At 39.6% G+C, this 27,841-nt stretch overlaps 1 protein-coding gene across 2 annotated transcripts; it reads left to right on the top strand.

The window, feature by feature from the left end:
- Nucleotides 1–1,361: 1,361 nt before the first annotated feature.
- mle (dosage compensation regulator mle) lies at nt 1,362–27,841 on the top strand. 2 transcript variants are annotated; one of them, XM_017075982.4, is made up of 5 exons: nt 1,362–1,518; nt 1,594–2,110; nt 2,458–2,776; nt 10,772–11,462; nt 25,538–27,841. In XM_017075982.4, the coding sequence occupies exons 1-5, from the start codon at nt 1,443–1,445 to the stop codon at nt 27,727–27,729; spliced, it is 3,795 nt and encodes a 1,264-aa protein (XP_016931471.4). In that variant the 5' UTR covers nt 1,362–1,442; the 3' UTR covers nt 27,730–27,841. The 2 variants fall into 2 exon arrangements, with proteins under 2 accessions (XP_016931471.4, XP_065719247.1); XM_065863175.2 differs by lacking the exons at nt 1,362–1,518; nt 1,594–2,110 and adding an exon at nt 2,159–2,394.

Below are 27,841 nucleotides of genomic sequence, written 5' to 3'. Positions count from 1 at the left end.
CGGTAATTCCTTAGCTCATCTGAGTTTTCGTCGATGTGAGTACTAGGCTTTAAGAAACAATCTTTTGAGGAAGGTGCTATATATGCCTAAAAGGGTCCAAACGTTACTGTTGGAGTAAAATTGTACCTATTGAACTTTCACTGCGCGTGCCTGAGTGAAAATTGAAAATTCACTCGCGAAATCTGGTATTTTTCTGGTATTTCCTTAGCTCATCTGAGTACCGCGCTGAAAATCAGACCGTACTAGGCCTAAGAAATTTAATCTTTGGCGGTGTTCATGCAAAGGCGATGTGGAAACTAAAAATTAAAAATGGAAGGAAAACGCCAAAATCGTATGCAGGAGGTTAGTGCAGATGAAATAGGACTCCAAATCCAAGCTTATGCCCTTTATTGTGGGATTTCACTGACAGGAAGCAATTCCAAAATTCCAAAAGGGGCAAATTCGCAGAATAGTTGAAGTGCTGGATGAGATTCACTAGAGAATCCCAGTGGGAAGGAAAATGCCAACTGGGACTTCGATTTCTACATGGACATCCTTTCGGGCGCGTCCTCGCAAAGAAAGTAAGATCTGGCCAAAAGAATTTGGTTGCGTTGTATCTTTTTAGCAGAACCACCAGTAATACGATCTCCGACGACCTCTCCATTAGAACTCCGGACACCATCACCACCAGCTACTTGGCAGCTTAAGCGGAGCTGGAGGTCCCACTGGCTTCTATAGGAAGGAGGAAAATAGGGCACCCGCTAAGGAACAGTTGGAGAAGCCATAGCCAGCCACTGCCAGGATGCTTGGCGACTTCCTGCAGCATCAGCGGATCAACCCCGTTCTCCCACTTCCTCAAGGTCCAATATGCCCATTGGGACTCGGAGCTGGACTGCGGTGGCGCGGAAAAAAATGCGAAGCATCCGTGGGATGAGAAGGAGGCTTTAAACTGTTAATTTACATTAATAAAAACATTCGTTGAACATTCCATTTATTTTTATTCTAATTTCTTTGTGTACCAGCAGACTTCTTCTTTTTAAATTTATCCAATTGATTTGTTTTCCGTTTGGAAACAAACCCAACTGCTTGACAGTAAGTCCGTGCTACATGCATTGCGGGTGAACTTTGAAAACTTCGGTCACACTGCAAAGAATAAGATTTTTCGACTAGTGAAACTCTTAGCCGATCTATGTACTAGGCTTAAATGGCGGATGTGCTCTGTGGTAATGGGAGTTTCACATTTGATAAAATTAACAACCGTTACGATCAGATGGACTTAATGTGAAAAGTGTATTAGCTTGTTTTTCTCTTAGTGAAAACATCGATGTTGGAACAAAACATCAATGTATTGCCGTTTTTTTAAAAAAACGATGTTATCGATAGTGTGTGTTATTTCCAACCCCCGATCTTAAGAAAGTTCAGAGGTTTACAAGTTGACTCTGCAATTGAATATATTGAAGAATATGGATATAAAATCATTTCTTTATGAATTTTGCGCGAAGTCGCGTATTGAACCTAAGTTTGAGGTTCGTCAAACGGGTGAGTGATTTGAGTTTATTACCCCTCAGCCGTAATTTTTCAACCACAAACGTATGCTTTTTATATTTTGTGCAGGTCCCAAAAACCGTCAACGTTTTCTGTGTGAGGTACGGGTGGACCAGAACAACTACATCGGTGTGGGAAATTCTACTAACAAGAAGGATGCTGAGAAAAATGCGTGCCGTGACTTTGTTAACTATTTGGTGCGTGTCGGCAAGCTGAATGCCCAAGATGTGCCGGCGGATGTGGGTACTTCGGCGGGAGCAGGACCCAGATCAGGTCCTCAGGGCGGGGGCGCGTCTCTGGGAGGACAGCAGAAGCGCATGTTTGGTGCCCAGTCCGGTCCCCAGGATCTGGGTGAGGCCTACCGCCCCCTGAACCACGAGAGCGGTGGCGACAGTAGCCGCTTTAACATTATCGACCATGTCCAGGAGCAGAAGGACATGAACGAAGCTGAGTCCATTGATGTTAACGCCGCTATCCATGGCAACTGGACCATAGAGAATGCCAAAGAACGTCTGAACATGTACAAACAGGCAAACAACATCCGCGACGATTACAAGTATACCCCAGTGGGCCCGGACCATGCTAGGTATGTGCTTTCCTTAATTTTTGAGTAATCCTTGGGAAGACTGTGAAAGATCCGTGGAGGGCTTGGTTAGCAGAGTGACGTAGTACGACACACAAAGCTACTAGAACCACGTCCTGCTACTTTGTATGGGCCTGTAAGCAAAACGGATGCCCATGCAAGGCGGTGTAGGTGGCAATAACACAAGCGCTGGCCTGTCAGCTGCGTTTCAACATTAGTACCATATCGCTCTGCTAGCTTTCCCCCTCTCCGCTGTCCACGGTAGCCCACAATAACCTGCATAGAAGGTAAGTTCCGACTTTGGCCCGCATGCTAGTCCGGAACTTTCCCTAAAAACCTTGTCAATCTAGGAGCTTCATGGCCGAGTTGTCTATTTACGTGCCGGCGCTCAAGCGCAAAGTGACGGCCCGCGAGACGGGATCCAACAAGAAGTCGGCCAGCAAGTCATGCGCCCTGTCCCTGGTGCGCCAACTTTTCCATTTGAAGGTAATCGAGCCCTTTAGCGGTACCCTAAAAAAAAAGAAGGACGAGGAACTGAAACCATATCCAGTGAAGCTGGCGCCCGAGCTGGTGAACAGCATAGACGAGGTGATCCAGGTGCTAGACCTTCCTGTCGTAAACCCACGCAATATAAAAATGGAGTCGGACGGCGCTCCCATTCCACTGATTGTAAGTGCTCCAAAACTAGCTATAGACCTTTTATATATCAAACAAAACACCTACTATCGATGTAAACAACTAGTGACGATCGCACCTTCAACATACAAAAGTTCTGATATCAAATTTTGTGACGAAAATGTGTGATACTTGCTATCAAAACTATCTCCACAATTTTTTACATACATATTTTTTTAAACCACTTTTACAAATTGACTTATAAATATACCCGTTACTCGTAGAGTAAAAGGGTATACTAGATTCGTCCGAAAGTATGTAACAGGCAGAAGGAAGCGTTTCCGACCCCATAAAGCATATATATTCTTCGTCAGGATCACTAGCCGAGTCGATCTAGCCATGTCCGTCTGTCCGTATGAACGCTGAGATCTCGGAAACTATACAAGCTCCAATACTGGACTTAGGCATGCAGATTCCTGAGATTCCTGCTCAGCGCAAGTTTATTTCAGCAGAGTGCCACGCCCACTCTAACGCCCACAAGCCGCCCAACACTGTGGCTCCTACAGTTTTGATGCTAGATACAAAATTTTAACTGAAATGTATTGTTCTCGTCAATACCTATCGATTGACCAAAAAAAAGTTTGCCACGCCCACTCTAACGCCCACAAACCGCCCAAACCTGTGGCGACCACAATTTTTATGCTAGATAAAAAATTTTAACTGAATTGTATTGGTCTCGTGAATACCTATCGATTAATGCAAAAAAACAAATTGCCACGCCCACTTTAACGCCCATAACGCTTAAATCTGTCTACCGCCGGTAGGTGGTGCATTTCAATCTCGCTTTGCTGCTTGAATATCTCCATTTCACTTTGGTTCCTTTAGTTAAGTAACGGGTATCTGATAGACGAGGAACTCGTCTATAGCGTTCTTCCTTGTTTTTATTTTATTCCGATCAAAACAAAAATCACTTTCTTTAAAAATAAATAATAACTAAAGTTAAATAAATATCAATTTCAGGACCCATATGTTTTTACAATTTACAAGATTATGTGTATACTCTTGGTGCTAAATTTGTGGAATGAATAAAAAGTTATTAGACAAGCCATTTCCTACAAGTGGTTGAAAAAATATGTACAAAAATTGTGGAGATAGTGATATCAGATAGGTGAAAACTCCTACACGAGAACCGCGAGGCTCCGATAAGTTTTTTTTTGATCGGAATAAATAAAAAATCATATAAGCCATTAAAAAAAAAAAAGCTAAAAAAAATATGTAAAAAACTGTGTTATAGTTATGATAACAACTTAAACGAATGTGAAATCAGATTGGTCGAAAGTCTTACACGAGGGCCGCGAGGCTCTGATGAGTTTTATTTTGATCGGAATAGAATAAAAATCATTTGATAAGACTTTTTAAAAGTGGTTAAAAAAATATGTTACAAAATGTGAAGAAAGCTTGACCTCTTTGGCGGAAAGTCTGTCACGATGGTCGCGAGGCACTGACATATTTTATTTTGGGCAAAAACAAATATTATCAATAATTATTACTTTTTAGGTTTAATTTTTTTTATCAATGGTAATGATTATGGTCTAAGTTATTTTTATATTACTCAAACAAAGATTACATTAACTTACAATATAATATTTTGATTCTGCCCAAAGTTGGTGGATGGTAGTTCCTGTTAGAGTTGAACCCCTTGATCACACAAAAGAAGACTAATAATTTTTAAATATAAGCTTTTTCTTAAAAGATTTTTTAAAGAAATTTGTTTGGTATCACTGTGTTTTTATTTTAATTATACCCGTTACTCATAGAGTAAAAGGGTATACTATATTCGTCGGAAAGTATGTAACAGGCAAAAGGAAGCGTTTCCGACCCCATAAAGTATATATATTCTTGATCAGGATCACTAGCCGAGTCGGTCTAGCCATTTCCGTCCGTCCAGAAGAACGCTGAGATCTCGGAAACTATAAGAGCTAGGCTTTTGAGATTTGGCATGCAGATTCCTGAGTGCCACGCCCACTCCAACACCCACAAACCGCCCCAAACTGTGGCTCCTACATTTTTGATGCTAGAGTAAGAATTTTAACTGAAATGAATTCTTCTCATCAATACCTATCGAATAACCCAAAAAAAAAAGTTTGCTTCGCCCACTTTACCGCCCGCAAACTTAAAAAAATCGTAAATATGAACGCGGATATCTCGGAAAATATCAAAGATAGAGAATTGGGATTTCAGATTTAGATTCCGTAGCCTTGGGCGCAGCGTAAGTTTGTGACGCGTATATGCCCAAAAACCGACCAATCCTGTGGCGCCCACAATTTTCATGCTAGATACAACATTTTAACTGAAATGTATTAGTCTCGTCAATACCTATCGATTGAACCAAAAAAAAGTTTGCCACACTCACTCTAACGCCCGTAAGCCGCCCAAACCTGTGGCGCGTACAATACTCATTCTAGAAAAAAAAATTTATCTGAAATGTATTAGTCTCGTTATTACCTATCGATTGACCAAAAAAAAAGTTTGTCACGCCCACTCTAAAGCTCAAACCGCCTAAATCTGTCTACCGCCCACATAACCATATATTGAAATCAGGGGTAGTTGGCGCATTCAGTGTCGCTTTGCTGCTTGCATATCTCCATTTCCCTTTTGTCCCTCTAGCTGAATAACGGGTATCAGATAGTCGAGGTACTATAGCGTTCTTCCTTGTTATATCTCGAGTTGCGACTAACCAATTTAGTTGGCATATGTTTTAGTATACAACTTTGTCACCCTTTAATTTTTAAGAATAAATGAATAGGATACATTGAGTATATTGTGATCTACAACTCAGCAAACTTTAAAAATGTGCAATTTGTTAAATTGAAATTTGTAAAAACTAGAAAATAAACTAAGCGTCCATACGAACCAAACAAGTCATATTTGGACGAATTCCATGGTAAAAAAAGTTTATTTTTATTTGTTATGATTTGCCTTGTTGGCCCGGTTACAGAGTTGCGCCTGAAATTTGAATTTCAGTATTAACCAACGTAAGGAGATTCATGATATTCCCTTAGGCGGTGTTGTGAAACTTTGGTTTTCAACGTCGTTAAGCCTAGTTCTCAGATAAGCTAAGATTTTCACTAGTCGAAAAACTGTATTCTTTGTAGTGTGACCGAAGTTTTCAAAGTTCACCCGCAATGCATGTAGCATGGTCTTACTGTCAAGCAGCTGGATTGTTAGCAAACGGAGAGCAAATCAATTGGAGCAATTTAAAAAGGAAGAGACTGCTGGTGCACAAAGAAATAAAAATAAAAACAAGGAAGAACGCTTTAGTCGAGTACCTCGACTATTAGATATTTGTTACTCAGCTAAAGGGACAAAAGGAAAATGGAGATATGCAAGCAGCAAAGCGAGATTGAAATGCGCCACCTACCCGCGATCTCAACATACGGTTATGTGGGCGGTAGACAGATTTCAGCGTTATGGGCGTTAGAGTGGGTTTGTCAAACTTTCTGGGTCAATCGATAGTTATTGACGAGACCCAATACATTTCAGTTCAAATTTTTTATCTAGCATACAAATTGTGGGCGCCACAGGCTTGGGCGGTTTGTGGGAGTTGGAGTGTGCGTGGCAACTTTCGGAACAAACTTGCGCTGCGTACACGGTTACGGAATCTAAATCTGAAATCCTAATGCTCTATCTTAGATAGTTTCCGAAATATGCGCGTTCATACCTACGATTTTTTGAAGTTTGTGGGCGTGGCAACCTTTTTTTTTTTTGCTCAATCGATAGCTATACAATTCAGTTAAAATTTATATTCTAGCATCAAAGCTGTAGGAGCCACAGTTTTAGGCGGCTTGTGGTCGTGGCACGCTGCCGAAACAATCGTGCGCTGCGCAAGAAGCTCTGGAATCTGCATGCCTAGTCCTAGTAGCCTAGCTCTTATAGTTTGAAATGTTCAACGAATGTTTTGATTTGTGTAAATTAATATTTATTTTATAAAGTTAATAATATTTAAGTAAAAATATACCGAAAATGGTGTCAAAAGTGAGTAGTTTTTATTGATACATGTTGATTTCTTTAAAACCTTTTAGCAATATTTTTGATATTTCGTACCCTCTGCACACAGTCGCTGAAAGATAGTTGTTGCAATTTTAGGCGTACTCCTGTTCACATAGAGAATCGCTGTAGGGAACAGCTGATCGGCATAAGCAAACCGTATCCATAGGGATAAGACAAGAAAATACAGTTGCTCTGAAAAAATACAAAAAACAACGCAAGTTTAAATACAGTTTGACCGCTAACATGTTGAATGTTTTTAGCCCCAAATGATTTTTCCACTACAGTTTAAATGCATTTCCTACTCCAGAAATCCCGAAATGCCAATTACTAATATCACCTAAAATCATATAAAATACTGAATAATACACTGGAATACTGGATCGATTTGGGTGTGTTATCCCTGTTTCCGCTGCAGGGAGTTGTATCAACTTTTTCTCGTCTCTCTCCTACACGTGTGTTTCTTATGAAGGAAAAAGTCGGTGAAGCGGAACTTGAATGCTGAAGCGAAAACCTCCTATGTCTGAATAGGGTATAACTAAGACCACCTTAAGTTAGTTTATACTAAATTTCAAGTTTCAGGCGCAATTCTCTTATTGGCCTAACAATGCAAAGCATGACCAATGAAATTTAACTTATTTTACCATTAATTTTGTTCAAATATGGCTTGTTTGGTTCGTTTGGACGGTAACTTTAAAGTGGTGCACGTCTCGATTCTACGATATCAACAGATTCCTTGCAGTCACTAAATTCTAAAGTTTCATGAGTTGTAGCTTACAATATATTCAATGTCTCCTAATCATTTATTCGGCAACATTAAAGGGTGGCATTTTAGTTGTAAACTAAATCATATAGCACCTAAATTGGTTAAGCGCAGCTCGAGGTATAAATAAAATCGCAGAGATATCAAAAAAATTTTCTTTAACAAAAAACTTATCTGTTTAAAATATTTTTGAATTCTTTTTCGTGGTCTAGGGGCTTAACTCTAGGAGGAACTAACGTCATCCCTCTTGGGGAATTTTGGCTGTAAGCTAGTGAAATAGGCAATAAATGAAAAAAATTTAACAAAATTATTGCTTTGGTGGTTTACGACACATTATTGGGCATTTTCCATTTTTCACTCGGAAGTGAGTTTATTAACATTGTCGACTTTTCCTTTAACAATAAAACTTTCCTACTTCTTGGGTAATTTGCTTAGGGAAATTCCCTTTTGGTGTCAAATAAAACAGCTGACTGCGGCAACAGTCTCTTAACAGAAGACTTAACTTGCCTGCGCTTTTCAGGCAAAGTGTCGATTAAATTTTGGCCCGCTGTTGCTTTTTATCTATTTGCGTTAGATGTGTATAAATTTAATGCATAAAATCCAATAATCAAACAAGGAAGAACGCTATAGTCGAGTACCTCGACTATCAGATACCCATTACTCAGCTAAATAGAGATATGCAAGCAGTAAAGCGAGATTAAAATGCGCCACCTACCGGCGGTATTCAGATTTAAGCGTTATGGGCGTTAGAGTGGGCGTGCCAATTTTTGGGTCAATCGATAGGTGTTGATGAGATCAATACATATCAGTTACAATTTTTATTCTAGCACCAAAACTGTAGGAGCCACAGTTTTGGGCGGTTTGTGGGCGTTAGAGTGGGCGTGGCACTCTGCTGAAACAAACTTGCGCTGCGTAAGAAGCTCAGGAATCTGCACGCCAAACCTCAATAGCCTAGCTCCCATAGTTTCCGAGATCTCAGCGTTCATCCGGACGGATAGACAGACGGACAGACGGACATGTCTAGATCGACTCGGCTAGTGATCCTGATTAAGAATATATATACTTTGTGGGGTCGGAAACGCTTCCTTCTGCCTGTTACATACTTTCCGACGAATCTAGTATACCCTTTTACTCTACGAGTAACGGGTATAACAATAATTGGCATAAACGCAAGTTGCAAAATATTAAAATAAAATAATACTGCTAATAATAGTGCTGCAAAATTCTGAAGAAAAACATTGACCGAGATTACCAAAGTACAACGATCAAAATAAATAATGTTCATATCTCATCTGAATAAAATACTTTCTTCTTGCGCCGGACTTGCAAAAATTTTTTAAGTTATAATATACCGAATTTTGAGGCGCAACCACAAATTAGTTAATAACACCAGTGTACAAAAAAAATTGATTAAATACGCCTTTCAGGAAACCTTTGTTTTCCGGTAAGATACATCTCCCTGATTAAGAAAAGGGCGCTTAAAATTTTTTCTATGGTACCAATTTTTTTTAAAGTGTAAAAAACGTTTTTCGCACTTTTTTATTTTTTAACTTGAGTTGTGATAAACCGAATTCGGTCATCAAAGACTCATTTTACAGGTAATAGAATGCCCTTTAACTTTCCTATACACATCAATGAGTTCCAATTATTAGTTTAAAAGCTACTGTTCGTCAAAGTTGAAAAATTTGTAAAAAATGCAAAAACGCTGGTATAAATAGTTTTTTTTAAAATACACGCCTAAAAACCGAAATTAGTTTTATGTTGTTTTCTTGAAGGCTGAACCTTAACGGAGAATATGCGCAATTGATCACGACAATCCATTGGTAAATCGATTTTTTACAGATTTTTAAACGTATATACCCAAGTCCAGTGTTCGGGAGCAGCGGCCGTTAAACAATATTTTAAATTTTCAGTGTTGGAGAACGTAAGAATTTGGTGCAAATTGTAATGCATAACGTCAGTTATGCGTTTTTGCGTTTTTTCCAAATTTTTCAACTTTGACGAAGTGTAGCTTTTAAACTAATGAATGGAACTCATTGATGTGTATAGGAATCTTAAAGGGCACTCTATTACGTGTAAAATGAGTCTTTGATGACTGAATTCGGTTTATCACAACTCGAGTTAGAAAATAAATAAGGGCGAAAAACGTTTTTTAAACTTAAAAAAAAATTGGTACCATAGAAAAAATTTTAAGTGCCCTTTTTTTAATCAGGGAGATGTATCTTACCGGAAAACAAAGGTTTCCTGAAAGGCGTATTTCATCAATTTTTTTTTGTAAACTGGTGTAATATATCAAGAAAGCATTTAATTTAAGTTCTCATAATGCAATTATAAACATGAGACTTCAACAAATATGAAAAAAAAATCTTTTGCATTTAAAGCAATTGTGAAGTATTTGTAAACAATTAATGTTTATGCTGTCGGATTTAAATCCGCAACACAATTTAAAAAAAAAATAGGACGACTATTTCAGTTAGCTACCATTTGATCGGAAACAGAATTATTGGGAAAATTAACAGAAAATAATTGTAGCATCGTGGATTTCGAACTACATTTTTTATATGGCTGTCATAGGAAATCTCGGTATATTTGTATACAAATCTGCCGCATATATATATGCTTTATAGTGTTTGTGTAATAATAAATATTTGCTATGTTTAAGACTCAGATTGAATTTCATTTGCAAGAGCTTGACAGGTTAGGTTTTTTATTCAGATTCCTCTCATGGCTTGAGACTCATTCACCTTTACCGGAAATTTAAGTCGAATCTAGATGTGTTTTTGTTTGCCTAGTAACTGTTGAACTTGAGTTTTCCTGAAAATAGGCTTTAGTCAAAGATCGTAAAATCGAACGATTTCGTCGGTGTTTTTTGGCATATAATTTTAACTCTTGGTAATACATTTTTTGTACTGTTTCAGAGCTTTAAATTAAATTTATCATATAATCACGTAACTAATGCAAAAAAAATAATACTGAAAAAAATACCTTCGCTTATTTTGAACATTCTCCCTTCTTTTCTGGAATAAATAATTTGTTAATATTTCAGAACTACGAATTACAATTTAAATTAAAAGAAGCTAACTTCTGCAAGCTGAAGTTGATATACCCTTGCAGCTTAAACCATATAATTATTCGAAAATTTTGTATAGTTACTTAACTAGTTACTTTGACCAAGAGTTTTATTTTTTTCGCAAGTACACTATTGTAGTCCCTCTAATCAACGACGGTGTTTTCCCTAGGTTAACGCAAACCGCATTGACTCTATCCAACAAGATGGGGAGAAACGTCAAGAGAGCTCGGTTATTCCGTGGGCCCCTCCTCAGCCAAATTGGAACACGTGGCATGCGTGCAACATCGACGAAGGTGAATTAGCAACCGTCTCTATAGATGACCTTTCTATGGACTTCGAACGCTCGTTGCGAGAGCGACGCCAAAACGACGCTGAGTATCGAAAATTCCTCGAGTTTCGCGACAAGCTGCCCATAGCAGCCATGCGTTCCGAGATTCTAAGCGCCATTAATGACAGCCCAGTGGTAATCATTCGTGGCAATACAGGATGCGGCAAGACCACCCAGATAGCCCAATACATCCTAGACGACTACATCTCTTCCGGCCAAGGTGGCTATGCCAATATTTACGTAACCCAGCCTCGCCGCATTTCAGCTATTTCTGTGGCAGAGCGTGTAGCCCGTGAGCGGTGCGAGCAGTTGGGCGACACTGTCGGCTACTCGGTGCGATTTGAGTCAGTTTTCCCACGGCCCTACGGCGGAATCCTCTTCTGCACTGTAGGTGTGTTGCTGCGCAAGCTGGAGGCGGGCCTACGTGGAGTATCGCACATTATCGTCGACGAAATTCATGAGCGAGATGTGAACAGCGACTTTCTACTGGTGATACTTCGCGACATGGTCGACACCTATCCGGATCTGCACGGTAAGCTCAAATACTTATGTTGCAATTTACCTTTAAGGCTGTAAAATTTCAAGAAATATAGTTTACTAATTTTTTAAAATCTGAAAGGTATTATTTAGCAATATAAATAAATCATTTATTTATTATTATTATTACAATACTTTTGTGGGCAGCAAGGGCAATTTATTTGAAAAATGAAAAGTCTTTATTTATTCTTCTAAATCAATTTCATCAACCTCAAAACATGCCAAATAGTCCGGAATAGGCATCGTCTCCTTCTTCGAGTCAGCTTTTTATCACCTCGATCGACTCGAAACGCGTTCCCCGGAGTGGTCTCTTAAGTTTTGGAAACAGATAGAAGTCACACGAAGTCAAAGGCGAAATGGTCACGATGAACGAGTAAAATGTGAGCCGGTGCATTATCATTATGCAAAAAAGAAATGTTGTTGCCCATAATTCTGGTATTTTTAGACAAATTGTCTTACCCAAACGACGCATAATGCTCAAATAATATTTCTTACCTATAATTTGGCCGGGGGGATGATATATAAAAAAAGGAAATCGAGTAACGGGTATAAAAATCATTAAAAACTTGGGTAGTAGACAGATCTGAGCCTTGGAATGGTCGTGATAAATTTTTGTTAAGTCAATCGGTAGGTATTGACAAAACCAATACCTTTTAGTTAAAATTGTTATTTTAGCATAAAAACTGTAGAAGCTACAACTTTGGGCGGCTTGTGGGCGTAGCAACTAATTTTTAAAGTCAATCAATAGGTATTAAAGAAACCAATACATTTTAGTTAAAAGTTTGTTTCTAGTATCCAAACTGTGGGTGCGATATTTTTGGGCGGCTTGTGGGTTTTATAGTGAGCGTGGCACCAAACTGAAACAAACTTGCGGCGGGCAGGAAACCCAAGAATCTGCATGCTTAATCCCAACATTCTAGCTCTTATAGTTTATAGTTTCCGAGCGTTCATACGGATTGACGGTCATTGTTAGATCGACTCGGCTTGTGCTCCTGGTCAAGCATATACACTTGGCCCTCGCTTAAATCGAACTCGGACTTACACGGTTACAAATTTGCTCCCATCCCCCATTTGACACGCTAAAAACATCGTTCTTACACGATTGCAATCGAAAATGACTGATTTTTTTGATAGGGAGTCACCAAAAAATAAAACATGTTGAAACAAATTGGCTTAAACTATAAATGCCACCAAATGCATTTCAAATTTGATATGAATACAAACATATGATCTTCTTACTTTTTAGCATTTTTAACCCCTTATTTTGTACTGAATCCATGCTTCGCTTACCACGATTTCGCTTAGCACGAGGATTTCAAGGAACATAACCCACGTGCTAAGCGAGTGCCAAGTGTCTATATCTTATGGGGTCGAAAACGCTTCCTTCTACCTGTTACATACTTTCCGACAAATATAGAATACCCTTTTACTCTACGAGTAAAGGGTATAATAAATGGAATGTTTAACGAATGTGTTCATTTATGTAAAAGCTTCCTCCTCGTCACACAGATGCTTCGCCATCTTTCCCGCTCCACCGCAGTAGAGCTCCGAGTCCCAATAGGCATATATCCGACAATAAAGGGCACAAACTTGGAGTTGGCGTCCTATTTCATCTGCACTGACCTCCTGCATCCGATTTTGGGGTTTCCCTTCCATTGTTAATGTTTAGTTTCCACATAACCTTTGCACGAACACCGCCAAAGATTAAATTTCTTATTCTTTGGGCCGCCGCTAACGACGTTCATCGAAAATTCCCTCGCGAAATCTGGTATTTTTTCTGGTATTTCCTTAGCTCATCTGGGTACCGCGCTGAAAAACAGACCCACCAAAAAGCGTTAGCCGCGTATTTGCCTCTCGCTCACTCCTATGGTTAGCTCGCGGTTTTCGTTGATCTGAGTACCAGGCTTAAAGACGGATCAATTTTTGCATGAACACGAGCTGAAAACACGTCAAGTTTAAAAGCTCGCAGCCGATCAGGGATGCACATAAAAGCTCATTCAAGAGCTTTTTTGAGATTTGCAAAGTGTTTCCAATTAAATGTAAGCAAAACTTAACGTTTTTTTCAAAAATTAAAAATTGATCTTTGTTCCCTTACACTTATCATTCGATCCGCTGTGCACTGGCCCCAACAGATCAAATTTCCCAAAGTTTCACTTTTACACTTTCACCGCTCTTTCTCTCAAACCAATTCTTTTTTTTAATTCTTGGTATGCAATCCTTTTAGTTTAAGCAATACCTTTCGATACTGGTCCTTTCTCCACAAATAAGATTAGCTTATGTGGATATTTGGCTTTTATTCCATTCCATCCATCCCATTGAACGAATCGTTACTGACCCAGTCGTATGTTCGGGAACGTATTCAAAATAAAACAAGGAAGAACGCTATAGTCGAGTACCTCGACTATCAGATACCCGTTACTGGGACCAAAGGGAAATGGAGATATGCAAGCAGCAAAGCGAGATAGGTATTGACGAGACCAATACATTTTAGTTAAAATTTTTTTATCTAGCATGAAAATTGTGGGCGCCACAGGTTTGGGCTGTTTGTGGGCGTTAGAGTGGGATACAAGGCTACGGAATCTACATTTGAGATCCCAATTCTCTATCTTTGATAGTTTCCGATATATCGACGTTCATATGTACGATATTTTGAAGTTTGTTCGCGTTAAAGTGGGCGTGGCAACCTTTGGATGGCCAATGGATGGGTATTGATGTGAACAATAAAGTTCAGTTAAAATTTTTATTCTAGAGTGGGCGTGGCACTCTGCTGAAACAAACTTGCGCTGCGTAAGAAGCTCAGGAATCTGCGTGCCAAATCCCAATAGCCTAGCTCTTATAGTTTCCGAGATCTCAGCGTTCATTCGGACGGACGGACAGACAGACATGACTAGATCGACTCGGCTAGTGATCCTGATCAAGAATATATATACTTTATGGGGTCGGAAACGCTTCCTTCTGCCTGTTACATTCTTTCTGACGAATCTAGTATACCCTTTTACTCTACGAGTAACGGGTATAACATGGAAGAACGCTATAGTCGAGTACCTCGACTATCAGATACCCGTTACTCAGCCAAAGGGACAAAAGGGAAATGGAGATATGCAAGCTAGAGCTGCAAAAACTTCAATGGTAGCCCCATCGATAGTCTTGATAGTTTGCGGACTAAACCTCGGTACTATCGCGATAGTATCGCTCATATATAAGCACTAGGGGTATTCATGTAAAACCAATATAATAGGGGTATTCCTTAAAATAAATTATGATTTTCAATTATTGACAATTAAAAACGCAATTAGTTTAAATTCAAGTGAGATCTTTTCAATACATCTTTGGTACTCTCAAAAAGATCCCACACCGAACTTCCAAGCCGGTTGACCTTTTTTGCTCCTTGCACGTTGCACACGATTTCCACATCCTGCTCCACACTCTGCTTCATATCCTGCTCCACATCCTTGTCTCCACCTATAGTTTCATGAAGAATATATGTAAGTTGAAGCTCTTTACATCTTTGCCATCCACTTGCTTTTTGCACCGCCATCCATTTTTAATGAACCACAACAGCAAGGGTACCACCAGAATTTGAATATTTCTGTCGAAAACGAGAAAAAATTAGTATATATTACATTTTCCGTATGCAAAATCTGCGTACCTTCTTATTAGTTCGAGTTTTTTGTAAAACTATCGTGATAGTCTGAAAATTATCGAAGTCGGTCACCGGCGGCCAACCATCGATACTATCGATGGTTCCATCGATTTTTTTGCAGCTCTAATGCAAGCAGAAAAGCGAGACTACCCCTGATCTCAATATATGGTTATGTGGGCGGTAGACAGATTTAGGCGTTATGGGCGTTTTCAATCGATAGGTATTGACGAGCCTAATACATTTCGGTTAAAATGTTGTTTATAGCATGAAAATGGTTTGCGCCACAGGCGTTGCGCTCAAGGGTACGGAATCTAAATCTGAAATCTCAATTCTCTATCTTTGATAGTTTCGGAGATATCCGCGTTCATATTTACGATTTTTTAAAGTTTGTGGGCGTTGGCAAACTTTTTTTTGTGTCAATTCATAGGTATTGATGAGAACAATACATTTCAGTTTAAATTTTTATTCTAGTTTGTGGGCGTTGGAGTGGGCGTGGCACGCTGCTGAAACAAACTTGCGCTGCGTAAGAAGCTCAGGAATCTGCATGCCAAATCTCCTATAGTTTCCGAGATCTCAGCGTTCATCCGAAAAGACAGACAGACGGACATGGCTAGATCGACTTGGCTAGTGATCCTGATCAAGACGCTTCATTCTGCCTGTTACATACTTTCCGACAAATCTAGCATACCCTTTCACTCTACAAGTAAAGAGTATAAAAATAACAAGAAAGGAAGCTAACTTTGGCAAGCCGAAGTTTCTATACCCTTGCAGGTCGTTACCGTGGGAGCATTGTATATACAGAGCTTTCCGACTTTTGGAAAACTAATTACAGAATTTCAGAGATAATGTTCCATTTTAATTTACTACCTTAAATAAACGAAACATAAAGGGTTTTTGTATTAGTTTGACATTAATTATCCGATCGTTCCTATGGCAGCAATATGATAATGTCGTGCGAATTTTTTAAAATTTAATTCGAAACTGAAATATTAGATGAATGATAATCCCAAGAGTAAGATAAGGGAGAATATACATGTAAACGATTTTTTTTTAGGAAATAATCAAGTAATCATTGCGGCAATGTGGATGTATTTGAAGGTGGTACAAAAAATGTTACATAATTTTTTTGTATAAAAAAATTTTACAAAATGGCGAACTTATGGAGTGTGTGCCAGTATGAATCGCTTCGATATGTTGCATAAGTTTTTGTGAATCATGTCAAAAATAAAGAAAAAAAACGCAAAAGTGAAAATTGGAGAAAAAGCAGTTTAAAGTTTTCAATGTGAATGTTCCTCGCTTACATGTTCAATCTGAGGTACTTGGAATTCAAATTTAAAATTTTCACAGCATATTTTCTATATTATAAACTATTTTTTTAAGCAAAACTAATTTTTGGTCATTAAGTTTCGACCTACACGTGTATCCCTCCTTAATATGTCACAAAACACAAAAGTTATTATTTTTATACCCGTTACTCGTAGAGTAAGACAGAAATCATTAAACCCTCTGCAAGGGCTTACAAATTAGATGTACATATGTACATTTTACTACCATAATTATTGAAATCGGACCAGTCATTAAAAAGTTATAACCAACTAATAATCAATATTTTTCATTTTAATCGAGATTGCACACCACATGCAACAAATTAGTAAAAAAAAAAAGCAGCGTTGCTTTAAGCATATCACCATCCCTCTCGCACTCCCCGATCTCCGTTGAGTGCACATGTGGATTTGTGTTAAGTCAAAATATATAATAAATAATAATATAATCATACTTGGGACGTACGAGGGTGGCCCGAAAGGTACTTAGCCTCCAAAAGAAAAACGAAAATTTTGGAAAAGTGGCGATTTATTTCTCAACATAATCTCCCTTTAGCTCGATAAACTTGACCCAGCGATGCTCCAACTTCTTTAACCCATCTGAAAAATACGTTTTCTCGAGGTCTGCAAAATAGGCCTCTGTGGCGGCGACGACCTCCTCGTTCGACGCAAATTTCTGTCCAGCGAGTGACTGTTTCAAGTTTGGAAACAAAAATAAGTCACACAGGGCCAAATCTGGAGAATATGGTGGAAGGGGTAGCAGTTCGTAGCCCAATTAAACCAATTTGGCCTTGGCAAGGGCGGAAGTGTGAGACGGTGCGTTGTCATGATGGAAGAGCACTTTTTCTTCGCCAAATGGGGCCGTATTTTCTGCAATTCGGCGGCGAATCGGCCCAATAACTCGGCATAGTACAGCCCTGTGACCGTTTTGCCCTTCTCCAGGTAGTCGATGTAGATCACACCTTGTGAATCCCAAAAAACGGTGGCCATCACCTTTCCGGCCAATGGAACAGTTCTCGCCTTCTTCGCCGGTTCGCCGGGTAAAGTCCACTGTTTCGACTGTTCCTCGGTCTCTGGTGTTTACCAGTGCACTGTGGGCCAGAAAGTTCATTTTTTGGCCAAAAATCTGTAATTTCTTTCCTGGGATAGTTAGAAGGATGCAGTTTTTTGCATTTATCTCTTAAAAGATTGAACTTTTCAACGAACTAAAAGTAAAATTTATTGGAATTTTATATGGTATAGATAATCCAAACCAAAATCGGAAAATTTTACATACTTTTCGGTTTTTTATTTTAAAAAAAATAACTAGAAGACGCACTCAATCCATTTTCATACACGATTAAGTATGAGAGAAAACAAATTAAAAAAAATTAACACCAATTAACACCAAAAAATTGCTACTTTCGGAGGCTCCCACTTGAACGTTTATTTAATAATCGACCTAACAAAATTTTCTATTTTTTTCTTCTTGCTATCTGTTTAGATTCTTATAATCAAATTATTAGAAAAAAATTGTTTGAAAAATATTGTTTTTTAATTCGTTTAATGTTAATTTGACATTTTCTGAAGTCATCACAAAAGTATGCTATTTATTTATTTATTTATTAATTTGAGATCATAGTAAAGTTTAAAAAACTAATACTAACATAGGGGGTAGTGCTAGCTACGAGGCCTTCGACTACGTATTTATGTAAGCTACATTTATATTTTTATAATATATTTTAGTTCTTCTCCGAAGAAAGTACAAGAAATGCAGCAAACCTTTGGGCATACATAAGTCCTCAAAATGGTTCGACTTCAAATTAAGCCATCAACTAAAACTAAAATTACTGAAAACTAAGGCAAAACCGCATCGAGTCGGCGATGAGCGATTTTAGTAAATTAATTAAAGAATTTATTTTTGATGTAATGACTTCATTCGGGGATGGCACTCAAAAGCACTCGAAAAGCAAAGTACTCATTTGCTAAAAAAAAGCAGTAAAAATCAACGAAAAAGTTTCTTTTAGGAAACAAGTAAGTCAGAAGAGCTATTTATAATTTTTTACTTGTTGAAAATAATGACTTCTAAAAGTTCTGTGAAGAAGTCGAACCGCTACATCAGCATCTTTGACTTCTAGATTTTTTTTCATTTCCATCAATATTTGATGAATTTTTAACTTTAAAAATACGGTAAAAAAAACTACTTGCCCGAATTCTTTGAAACTTTGGCATAAATTAGTTTAATGTATAATAAAAAGGACTCCATACTCGGTCTTGTCATTTTCTTAAAAAAAAAAAACGTATTTTTGGCCAAAAATCGGATCGGCTGGCCCAGTGTGCAGTGGATCCATGTTTCGTCGACAGTCATGAAACGACGCAGAAACTCCTTCGGATTACGCTTAAACAGCGTCAAACACTGCTCTGAAGTGGTCTCCTGGTTGCGTTTGTTGTCCGGAGTGAGCGAACGCCGCACCCATCGCGCCGACAGCGTTTTCATGACCAAAATTTCATGCAAGATATGACCCACGCGGTCTTTTGACATGCCTACTGTCTCAGCTATCTCGCGTATCTTCAATCGGCGGTCTGCCAATACGAGATCGTGGATTTTTGTCACATTATCCTCCGTGGTAGCCATTTTCGGGGCACCTGGACGTTGAAACTCGTTAAATTAATTTTTGACGGTCGCCATCGAAGGAGAAGAGTCACCCTACACAGGATCCAAGCGCTCTTTGATTTCGCTGCGCGATTTCCCTTCCAAAAACAAGAATCGAATCACAGACCGATATTTCTCTTTCTCCATTTTCCTAAAATCCGCGGACACGTCCGATTCCACACGCAGTCAAAACAAAACAGTAGCCGTCTAAATAGTAGTACATTTCTCTTGCGATAGTGACGCCATCGGACATATTTTTTGTAATGTCATATTTCCAGTAATTATCTTGCTTAACAATTCTTTATTGCGAATTCTAGTGAAAAAGTTTTTTTCCTTGTGAAACCGAACTCCACGTGCATACCTTTACTGTGAGTATAAATTGTGGGAAACAGACAAAGCAAAGAGAAATGTTAAGTAATTCGATGGCGAAAAGTAGTCAATATGGAAATTCCGAATTAGGGCTGAACTAGCTGAACTTTTTTTTAAAGTTATAGACCATTAAAAGCCAAATGAAGTTTATGACGCCTGGAAGATAGCGAAGCGTTTTGCGAAAAGTACACTTATAGAGTACTTAAGCGACTTTTTTTTTTAATTTCGCCACGAGCGACACATCCGCAGTATATGAGAGAAAGAGTTTGGCTACGCTATTGGCCGTGCGACGCAATTGGAGTGTTTTCCCTTAAGCTATCGAGTGAGATGGTACTATTAAGACATTTCAATATTTTCAGTCGCCGGTGCCAAAATGGATGAAATGGACAAGGTGTCGCACTTACTCATAACCTTTTCTTCTTCCTACGATGGCGTCATTACCGCGATAGAAACCTTATCGGAAGAACCTTAGCTTTCGTAAAAAATAGACTTCTTTATCAGAAAATTAAAAAAAAAGAGAGAACGCCAAAATACCAAAGGGAGATGGAGATATGCGAGCACCAAAGCGAGATTGGAATGCGCCAACTACCCGCGATCTCAAAATATGGTTATGTAAGCGGAAAAAATATTTTAGCGTTAGAGTGGGCGTGGCAAACTTTTTTAGGTTAATCTATAGGTATTGACGAGACTAATACATTTAGGTTAGGCTATGGAATCTAAATATGAAATAGGAATTCTGTATCTTTGATAGTTTCCGAGATATCTTCGTTCATATTTACGATATTTTGATGTTTGTGGGCGTGGCAAACTTTTTTTTCAATCGACAGGTATTTTTAAGAACAATACATTTCAGTTAAAATTTGTATTCTAGCACTAAAACTGTAGGAGCCACAGTTTTGGGCGGCTTGTGGGCGTGGCCCCCTGCTGAAACAAACTTGCGCTGCGCAGGAAGCCAAGAATCTGCATGCCAAATCCCCATAGCCTAGCTCTATAGTTTCCGAGATCTCAGCGTTCATAAGGACGGACGGACATGACTAGATCGACTCGGCTAGTGATCCTAATCAAGAATATATATACTTTATGGGGTCGGAAACGCTTTCTTCTGCCTGCTACATACTTTCCGACGAGTCTAGTATACCTTTAAACTCTAAAAGTAACGGGTATAAAAATGTAACTGAAGAAAAATGAAAGAGAGAAGATAAGCCGCGCGCTGTCTTGCATGTTCCCTACCGAAAAAAACCATCAGCATTCGTTTCTCTTTTCGTAAAAAAATGCGTCCTAGAACTATTTTTTTCGAAATGCGTTCCCGAAGTACTGTTTGGAAATGCATCTGGATGCACTATGTTGAAACACATCCAGACGGCCGAGCGTGTCGTTTTGTGTAAAAAAAATGCGACCTAGAACGATTTTTTGCAATAAGATCCCGAACTTACGAGTGGGCAAGCATTGGTATGTTTTTAAATGTTTTCGATTTCGACATGTGTCATGTCAATATATTGCTAATTTTGGAGGACACATAATTTGTTATGCCTTCATATGATTGTTGTGCCAAATTTTCAATCCTAAAACACATGTAATCTTTGAAGTGTAAATATCTAAGTTGGTAAACTGAGCTACGCTCTCGGTGCTAAAGCTCAAGTAATCCCTCTAATCAGAGTTCACGTTTGGTAATGCGATAGGACGGCTGTATCCGCTTCACTAACATAGCTATCCCCCCACTCACTTCAGTCTCATGTGGGCTGGATAGCATTCGTTTCGCTGTCAATGCAGTGCTTACGGTTTTAACATATAATTCCATTGTATACGCATACATTCAGCAAAGGTGCTATAACCAGTCATCACGCAACGCATCAACATCAAACAGATCCTGGACTACTCAAGTTGGCAGTACACGTTCATAACCACACATAGAAACGGTCTACTTTATAAAATTAATCACACATATCAAGGCTGTTTTGGCTGTTTGACCATGTGTCCCACACCACTAAAGTCATTAAAACAAACTTGATCTAATATACGCAGGAGTATTTCCGGCATCGAAATCTCAGTCGCCAAGGCAGAACAATCGGAGAAGCCGCAAGTCGCGCGGACGCCGTCCGAACTCACTTGTGTGCTAACCATTGCAAAGGCCTTACTCAAACAAATCATGATCATCGAAATCGAGGTGCTCGACTCAACCGAGAAACACCGGGTCGATCCGGAAGATTTGTTTATTGCTGTAAAGGTGATCATAAAGGATCAGTTTGGAGACCACGTGCGCCTGGGCTAAACTCGTCTGTCAAGTTGGCGACACTTGCGCTCCTGATCTTTGCTGGCGAGTACTCAGTGAACCGGAATTTAATCACTTGGCTACCACCAAGCGACAAGTTTAATCATCTCATAAACTGTCATTAAGGTATTTTAAGTTACCCCAAAGAACTACTGTACGGCTTTACTTCGTCTGAAGAGCAGGAACAATAACCCGACCATCGTTATCCTGGACAACATTACGTCACTATTCAACTTGCCAACTGTAACCACTGAAAAAAAGTGTACAGTTGAGCAGTCTGGTTGACAAGCGTAAGCGTTTTTTAACTCATACGGTCTGAATCGTCTTGAAAAAGGTGGATAAGAGAACCCGACAGCTCTGGAATGAATCTCTAACGTTCGCAATTTTTTTCTTGGAATGCCTGCCTTACCTTGATTACACTATTACATACCAATACTCAGGACTCATCGTTATATAATAGCTGGTATTGATCGGCCCAACACATCGCATATTTCAGTACATCTTGGCATAGATGCTTCGATTTTGCGACATATGTCGGAAGGCAAAACCCTTCACTATGAGATCGACATCCCCTCTGGAAAGAACCATGCTTTGCATCGCATGGAACTTATAACAGTGATATTAAATCACTGTCGAAAACGGGCGCACCGTCCAGAGAAGGATTCAACCTACAGTGGCTCACAGCTTAAACTGTAAACTGATGTAAACTTTAATTTTAAAGTAAAAAAATGTAAAATACATTTTCCGTATTACCCAGCCAATAATACTCAGTTTTCTAACATAAACTTATTAAAAATCGATGTTCAAAAATTGAGAAAAAGGTTATAAAAAGTGTATATTTAAGAAAATGGGATTTCAATGCCGGAAATCGGAAACTATTCTGTATACATTAGTACTCGCACCTTTAACATACAAAAGTTCTGATATAAGATTTGGCGACGAAAATGATTGTACCTTCAAACAAATTTGTAGTGTTCAATTTCGATGTTTTCGTTTTACCTAAAAATTATTTAATAAGAATTTTTGGTCATTAAATTAATGTTCCATAGTTTTCGGCCATACAAGTAAGCATAAAATGCTTTTCATGCTGCACTGAAACGGGTTCCTCTTTTTATCGCTCAATATCTTCCAAACGGATTTTTTTGACAAAAAGTGTTTATCAAAAGTTCCCTATCTCAAGGGATATATAGTTTAAAATTTAAAAAGAAACCGTGGAACCAAGATTGAAAAAATTTGAAAGCAAGCTTTTTCAAAAGTCGTAGAACAAAAGTTCTACCTCAAACGTCGTAATACACATATAAAGACCCCAAGATTCAAAAACAGAAAAGAGATTCATACAAAACCACAAACAAAGAGACAAAATTTTTAATTTTGGAAAGTTGAACAAAATCTTGTTTTTGGAATGACTTTTTAACGGAGCATCGGATTTTAACAAATGAGGTGTCATTCGACACGTATTCTCAGTAAGAGGCTAATAGGATAATAACCTTTGGCATTTATTGTGGGCGCCACAGGTTTGGGCGGCTTGTATATTCGCGTAACAAACTTGCGCTGCGTTCAAGGGTACGGAATCTAAATATGAAATAGGAACTCTGTATCTTTGATAGTTTTCGAGATCTCAGCGTACATACGGACAGACGGGCATGCCTAGATCGACTCGGCTAGTGATCCTAATCAAGAATATATATATATTGTGTGGTCGGAAACACTTCCTTCTGTCTGTTACCGACTTTGCGACGAATCTAGTATACCCTTTTACGAGTAACGGGTATAAAAATGTAAAATATAAAAAAATTAAAATTTTCATACTACATTTTTCTGAGATGGTCACATTCAAAAAATCATACAAAATAAAGGCAAGAGATTTTTGAAAAAAAATTTTTATTTTATTTAACAAATTAAGCTTTTTATACAATGTTAAACTTAAGACTACATTTCCGAGCACTGGCTGCGCAGGCCTTCGACTCTGTCTGTAACTAATTTACTGTGTTTATATCTGTACATGCGGTTTTTTGTGGGTTTAGTTTGTTATTATATTGCTAGCTTTGATTTACTTATAAACCGATGGGCCATCGAGGATTTGGGAAGGGGACTGTGTGCCGAACAGGTGGGCTCTAATACTGGCCACTGTCTAAAAAGTGGTCGGTGTTTGGGATTCCAACGCAGAGTCTGAAGATCGGATTGTTGATGCCTTTTAAAAGGTGTGTCCTATACGAAGCCGGATAAAGGTACTGCACTGTTGTCTCCCAGTTGCCGCTGGGAGAGGTATTTTTGTACATGTGGGATTAAATTTGCAGTATCTATGGGTGAACGTGGCCCATTCCTCCATCTTTTGGTTTTCCAAGTTGCGATCTATTAGCTTGTGTATGTCCTTGCTGTTTATTGGAGTGAAAACTAATGTTGACGTCTTCGTTACCCTTAATGCCTTGATGGCTTGGGACCCAAAAGAGTGTTATTTTTTCCGGATGCTCTTTTGTTAATCCTTGTATCTATCTTATGGTGGGATCGCGATACTCGGGGTTGTTTATTGTCAGGAGTGTCGACAGACTGTCAGTGCAGACAACAAAGTCGCCGTTTTTACGGCTAAAGTTGGCGCATATCCGGAGAGTAGAAGGACATTTGTATCTCCTTCTTTCTTTAAATATGTTTTTAAAGTCGTCAGCTAGTAACCGATTTGGAGTGGTATATAATTTTGGTATGAGTCGGGTTGTACTTTCTTTTATCCTATTGGTGATGCTGGGTAGTCCGGTCTCCGATAGAATGCACTTGGTCTGAGAGGTCGGAAAGGCGTAGATGGATCTGCGTGCAGCTGCGTGGTATGGTGGTTGAATACTCTTGATATTGGAGGATGCAATACAGCCGAAAATCGGGAGCCCGAAATCTATTTTTAAGAGAACTAATGCCCTTGCTATGTTAATTTTAGTATTAATATGTACATGAGAGTATTTTGAGGTTAGAAATTTAATTATATTGAGACGAGTCTTCGGCAGTGTTCTTTAAATGTAAGCCAAGAGTCGAAGATAATTCATAATTTTTTTAAATGATCAGTTTGTTGAAAGATTTTGTTGTTAAATACAAATTTAGGAAAGTTGCAATTTTGTTATTTGTGCAAATATGTAGGACCTGTCATTTTTCAATGGAAAGAGATGCCCCAGATGAAGCGCCCCACTGTTCTCGAAAAATATTGTTTGTAGTTACTATTAGTTTATAGTTTATACAAGCTTTTTGCATTCAACAATTTTGGATTTCAAGCCGTGGAAAAAAGTTTAAAAAGTTCACTTTCAAAAAATTTGACGTTTTCAACAAGTGCTAAATTCATTCGAACAGAATTTAGATGCCCTTTCCATTGATACCCACATGAACATGATGTAAATTCAAATTATGAGTATATTTAACTTTTGTTTCGTCAAAATACTTAGTAGACGCATTGTAAAGTCTACCGGTGCGCTTAAATACATGTGTATTTTCCGCTTTTTGACGATTAACCCACTATCCCAACGACTTCTCTCAGTCTCATGTGGGTCAGAAAACCGCTCCTGCTCCATCAACTAATGATACTTGACCGAATATATATGTACGTTACGGCGAGTCGATTTGTAAGGGGCCGAAAAAGTAAGAGCGTAATCTTTAAACGATTGTAGGCAATATTACCGAACAGCCTAAAGTTGCGTTTGATCACAAAAATATAGTTGCATATTGAAAAGCCAACGTCCGCGCCAATAGAAATACCCAGAAATTTTTTTTCAATTCGAATTTGGTAGAGATAGGCACTCGACCATAGGGATTTTTTTTTGCTGATTGCCAATTAAACTAAATTGAAATTTTTTTTTTTCAGTTATTCTTATGTCGGCCACTATTGACACGACGCTCTTTTCCAAGTACTTTGGAGGCTGTCCCGTTCTGGAAGTGCCTGGCAGGGCTTTTCCAGTACAGCAGTTCTTCTTGGAGGACATTCTTCAAATGACTGACTTTGTCCCCTCGGCGGAATCACGCCGAAAGCGAAAGGAGGCAGAGGACGAAGAACAACTTCAGCTCTCAGAGAACAAGGAAGAGATAGAGACCAACTTTAACAAGGTTTGCGAAGACAAATATTCAGATAAAACACGCAACGCAATGGCTATGCTTTCCGAATCGGACGTTAGCTTCGAACTCCTGGAGGCATTGCTGGTGCATATTAAGTCAAAAAACATTCCTGGTGCCATCCTAGTGTTCCTGCCCGGCTGGAACCTGATATTTGCGCTTATGAAGTTTCTGCAAAATACGAACACTTTTGGTAATTCGGCTCAATATCGCATTCTGCCTTGCCACTCGCAGATCCCGCGAGACGACCAACGTAAGGTTTTTGATCCAGTGCCAGACGGCGTCACCAAAATCATTCTCTCCACCAACATCGCGGAGACTTCTATTACAATCGACGACATTGTCTTTGTAGTTGACATCTGTAAGGCGCGCATGAAACTCTTTACTTCACACAACAACCTTACCAGCTACGCCACCGTATGGGCCAGCAAGACCAATCTAGAACAGCGAAAGGGTCGAGCTGGACGAGTCCGTCCGGGCTTCTGCTTCACGCTCTGTTCTCGTGCCCGCTTCGAAGTACTTGAAGATACCCTTACTCCAGAGATGTTCCGGACTCCGCTGCATGAGATGGCTCTCACCATTAAATTGCTCCGCCTTGGCGCCATTCACCACTTCTTGTCAAAGGCGTTGGAGCCACCGCCAGTTGACGCGGTCATCGAGGCTGAGGTGTTGTTACGGGAGATGCGATGTCTCGACGTCAACGATGAACTTACACCATTGGGCCGCCTTCTGGCACGCCTTCCAATCGAGCCGAGACTGGGAAAGATGATGGTGCTCGGGGCGGTGTTTGGCTGTGCCGATCTGGTGGCCAGCATGGCCTCCTACTCCAGCACCTTTTCAGAGGTGTTTAGCCTGGACATTGGCCAACGCCGCCTGGCAAATCATCAAAAAGCGTTGAGTGGAAGCCAGTGTTCCGATCATGTGGCCATGATCGTGGCCTCACAAATGTGGCAGCGAGCAAAACAACGAGGTGACCAGGAGGAGGCCCGCTTCTGCGACTGGAAGGGTCTGCAAATGAGTACTATGAACGTTATGTGGGATGCAAAGCAGCAGTTGCTAGATCTGCTTCAACAGGCCGGATTTCCAGAAGAGTGCATGATACCGCACCATGTAGACTCAGAGACTAATGGCGATGACCCGGTACTGGACATGTCGTTGGCTCTGCTATGCCTGGGCCTCTACCCCAACATTTGCGTGCACAAGGAGAAGCGTAAGGTGCTAACTACAGAGTCCAAGGCGGCGTTGCTCCACAAAACTTCAGTGAACTGTAGCAACTTGGCCGTTACCTTTCCGTATCCGTTTTTCGTTTTCGGAGAGAAGATACGCACGCGCGCCGTTTCCTGCAAGCAACTATCTATGGTCTCGCCTTTGCAGGTGATGTTGTTCGGATCGCGCAAAATCGATTTGGCAGCCAACAGTATAGTGCGCGTTGACAACTGGGTTAACTTTGAAATGGAGCCGGAACATGCTGCCAAGATCGGGGCCCTGAAGCCGGCACTAGAGGATCTTATAACGGTCGCCTGTGACAATCCGGCCGACATACTGCAGCTGGAGGAACCATATGCCAAACTGGTCAAGGTGGTTAAGGACCTCTGTGGAAAGGGAGCAGGCGATTTTGAACTGCAGCGTGATTCGGGAATTTTGCCGCACCAGTCACGTCAGTTCAGTTCCGGAAGTGGACCAGCCAAACGAGGTCGTTTCGATGGTGGTGGCGGCAGTGGTGGACGCTTCGCTAACAGAGGTTTTGGCGGTTATGGCAACAGAGGAAACAGCAGCTTCGGTAGTGGGGGAATTCGTGGTTTTGGAGGCGGTGGATATGGAACCAACGGTGGGGGGTATGGAAACAATCCAGGCTTTGGAACCAATAGAGGAGCGGGAGGCGGCTTTGGAAACTTTGGAGGAAGCAACGGTGGTGGAAACCAAACTGGCAGCTGGGGACGCTTTTAACGTATAAGGTTCGTTGATGTCTGAATTGAAAAATAAGTGCACACTAAAAAGCGTGACCTTTGATTTTCTGATTGAATTTACGTGGTATATAAATAAAAGACGTTTAATCTCA

The sequence above is a fragment of the Drosophila suzukii genome, chromosome 2R (assembly GCF_043229965.1).
Source record: "Drosophila suzukii chromosome 2R, CBGP_Dsuzu_IsoJpt1.0, whole genome shotgun sequence".
In the NCBI taxonomy this organism is placed as follows: domain Eukaryota; kingdom Metazoa; phylum Arthropoda; class Insecta; order Diptera; family Drosophilidae; genus Drosophila; species Drosophila suzukii.
This window is presented reverse-complemented; position numbering and strand designations above follow the sequence as displayed.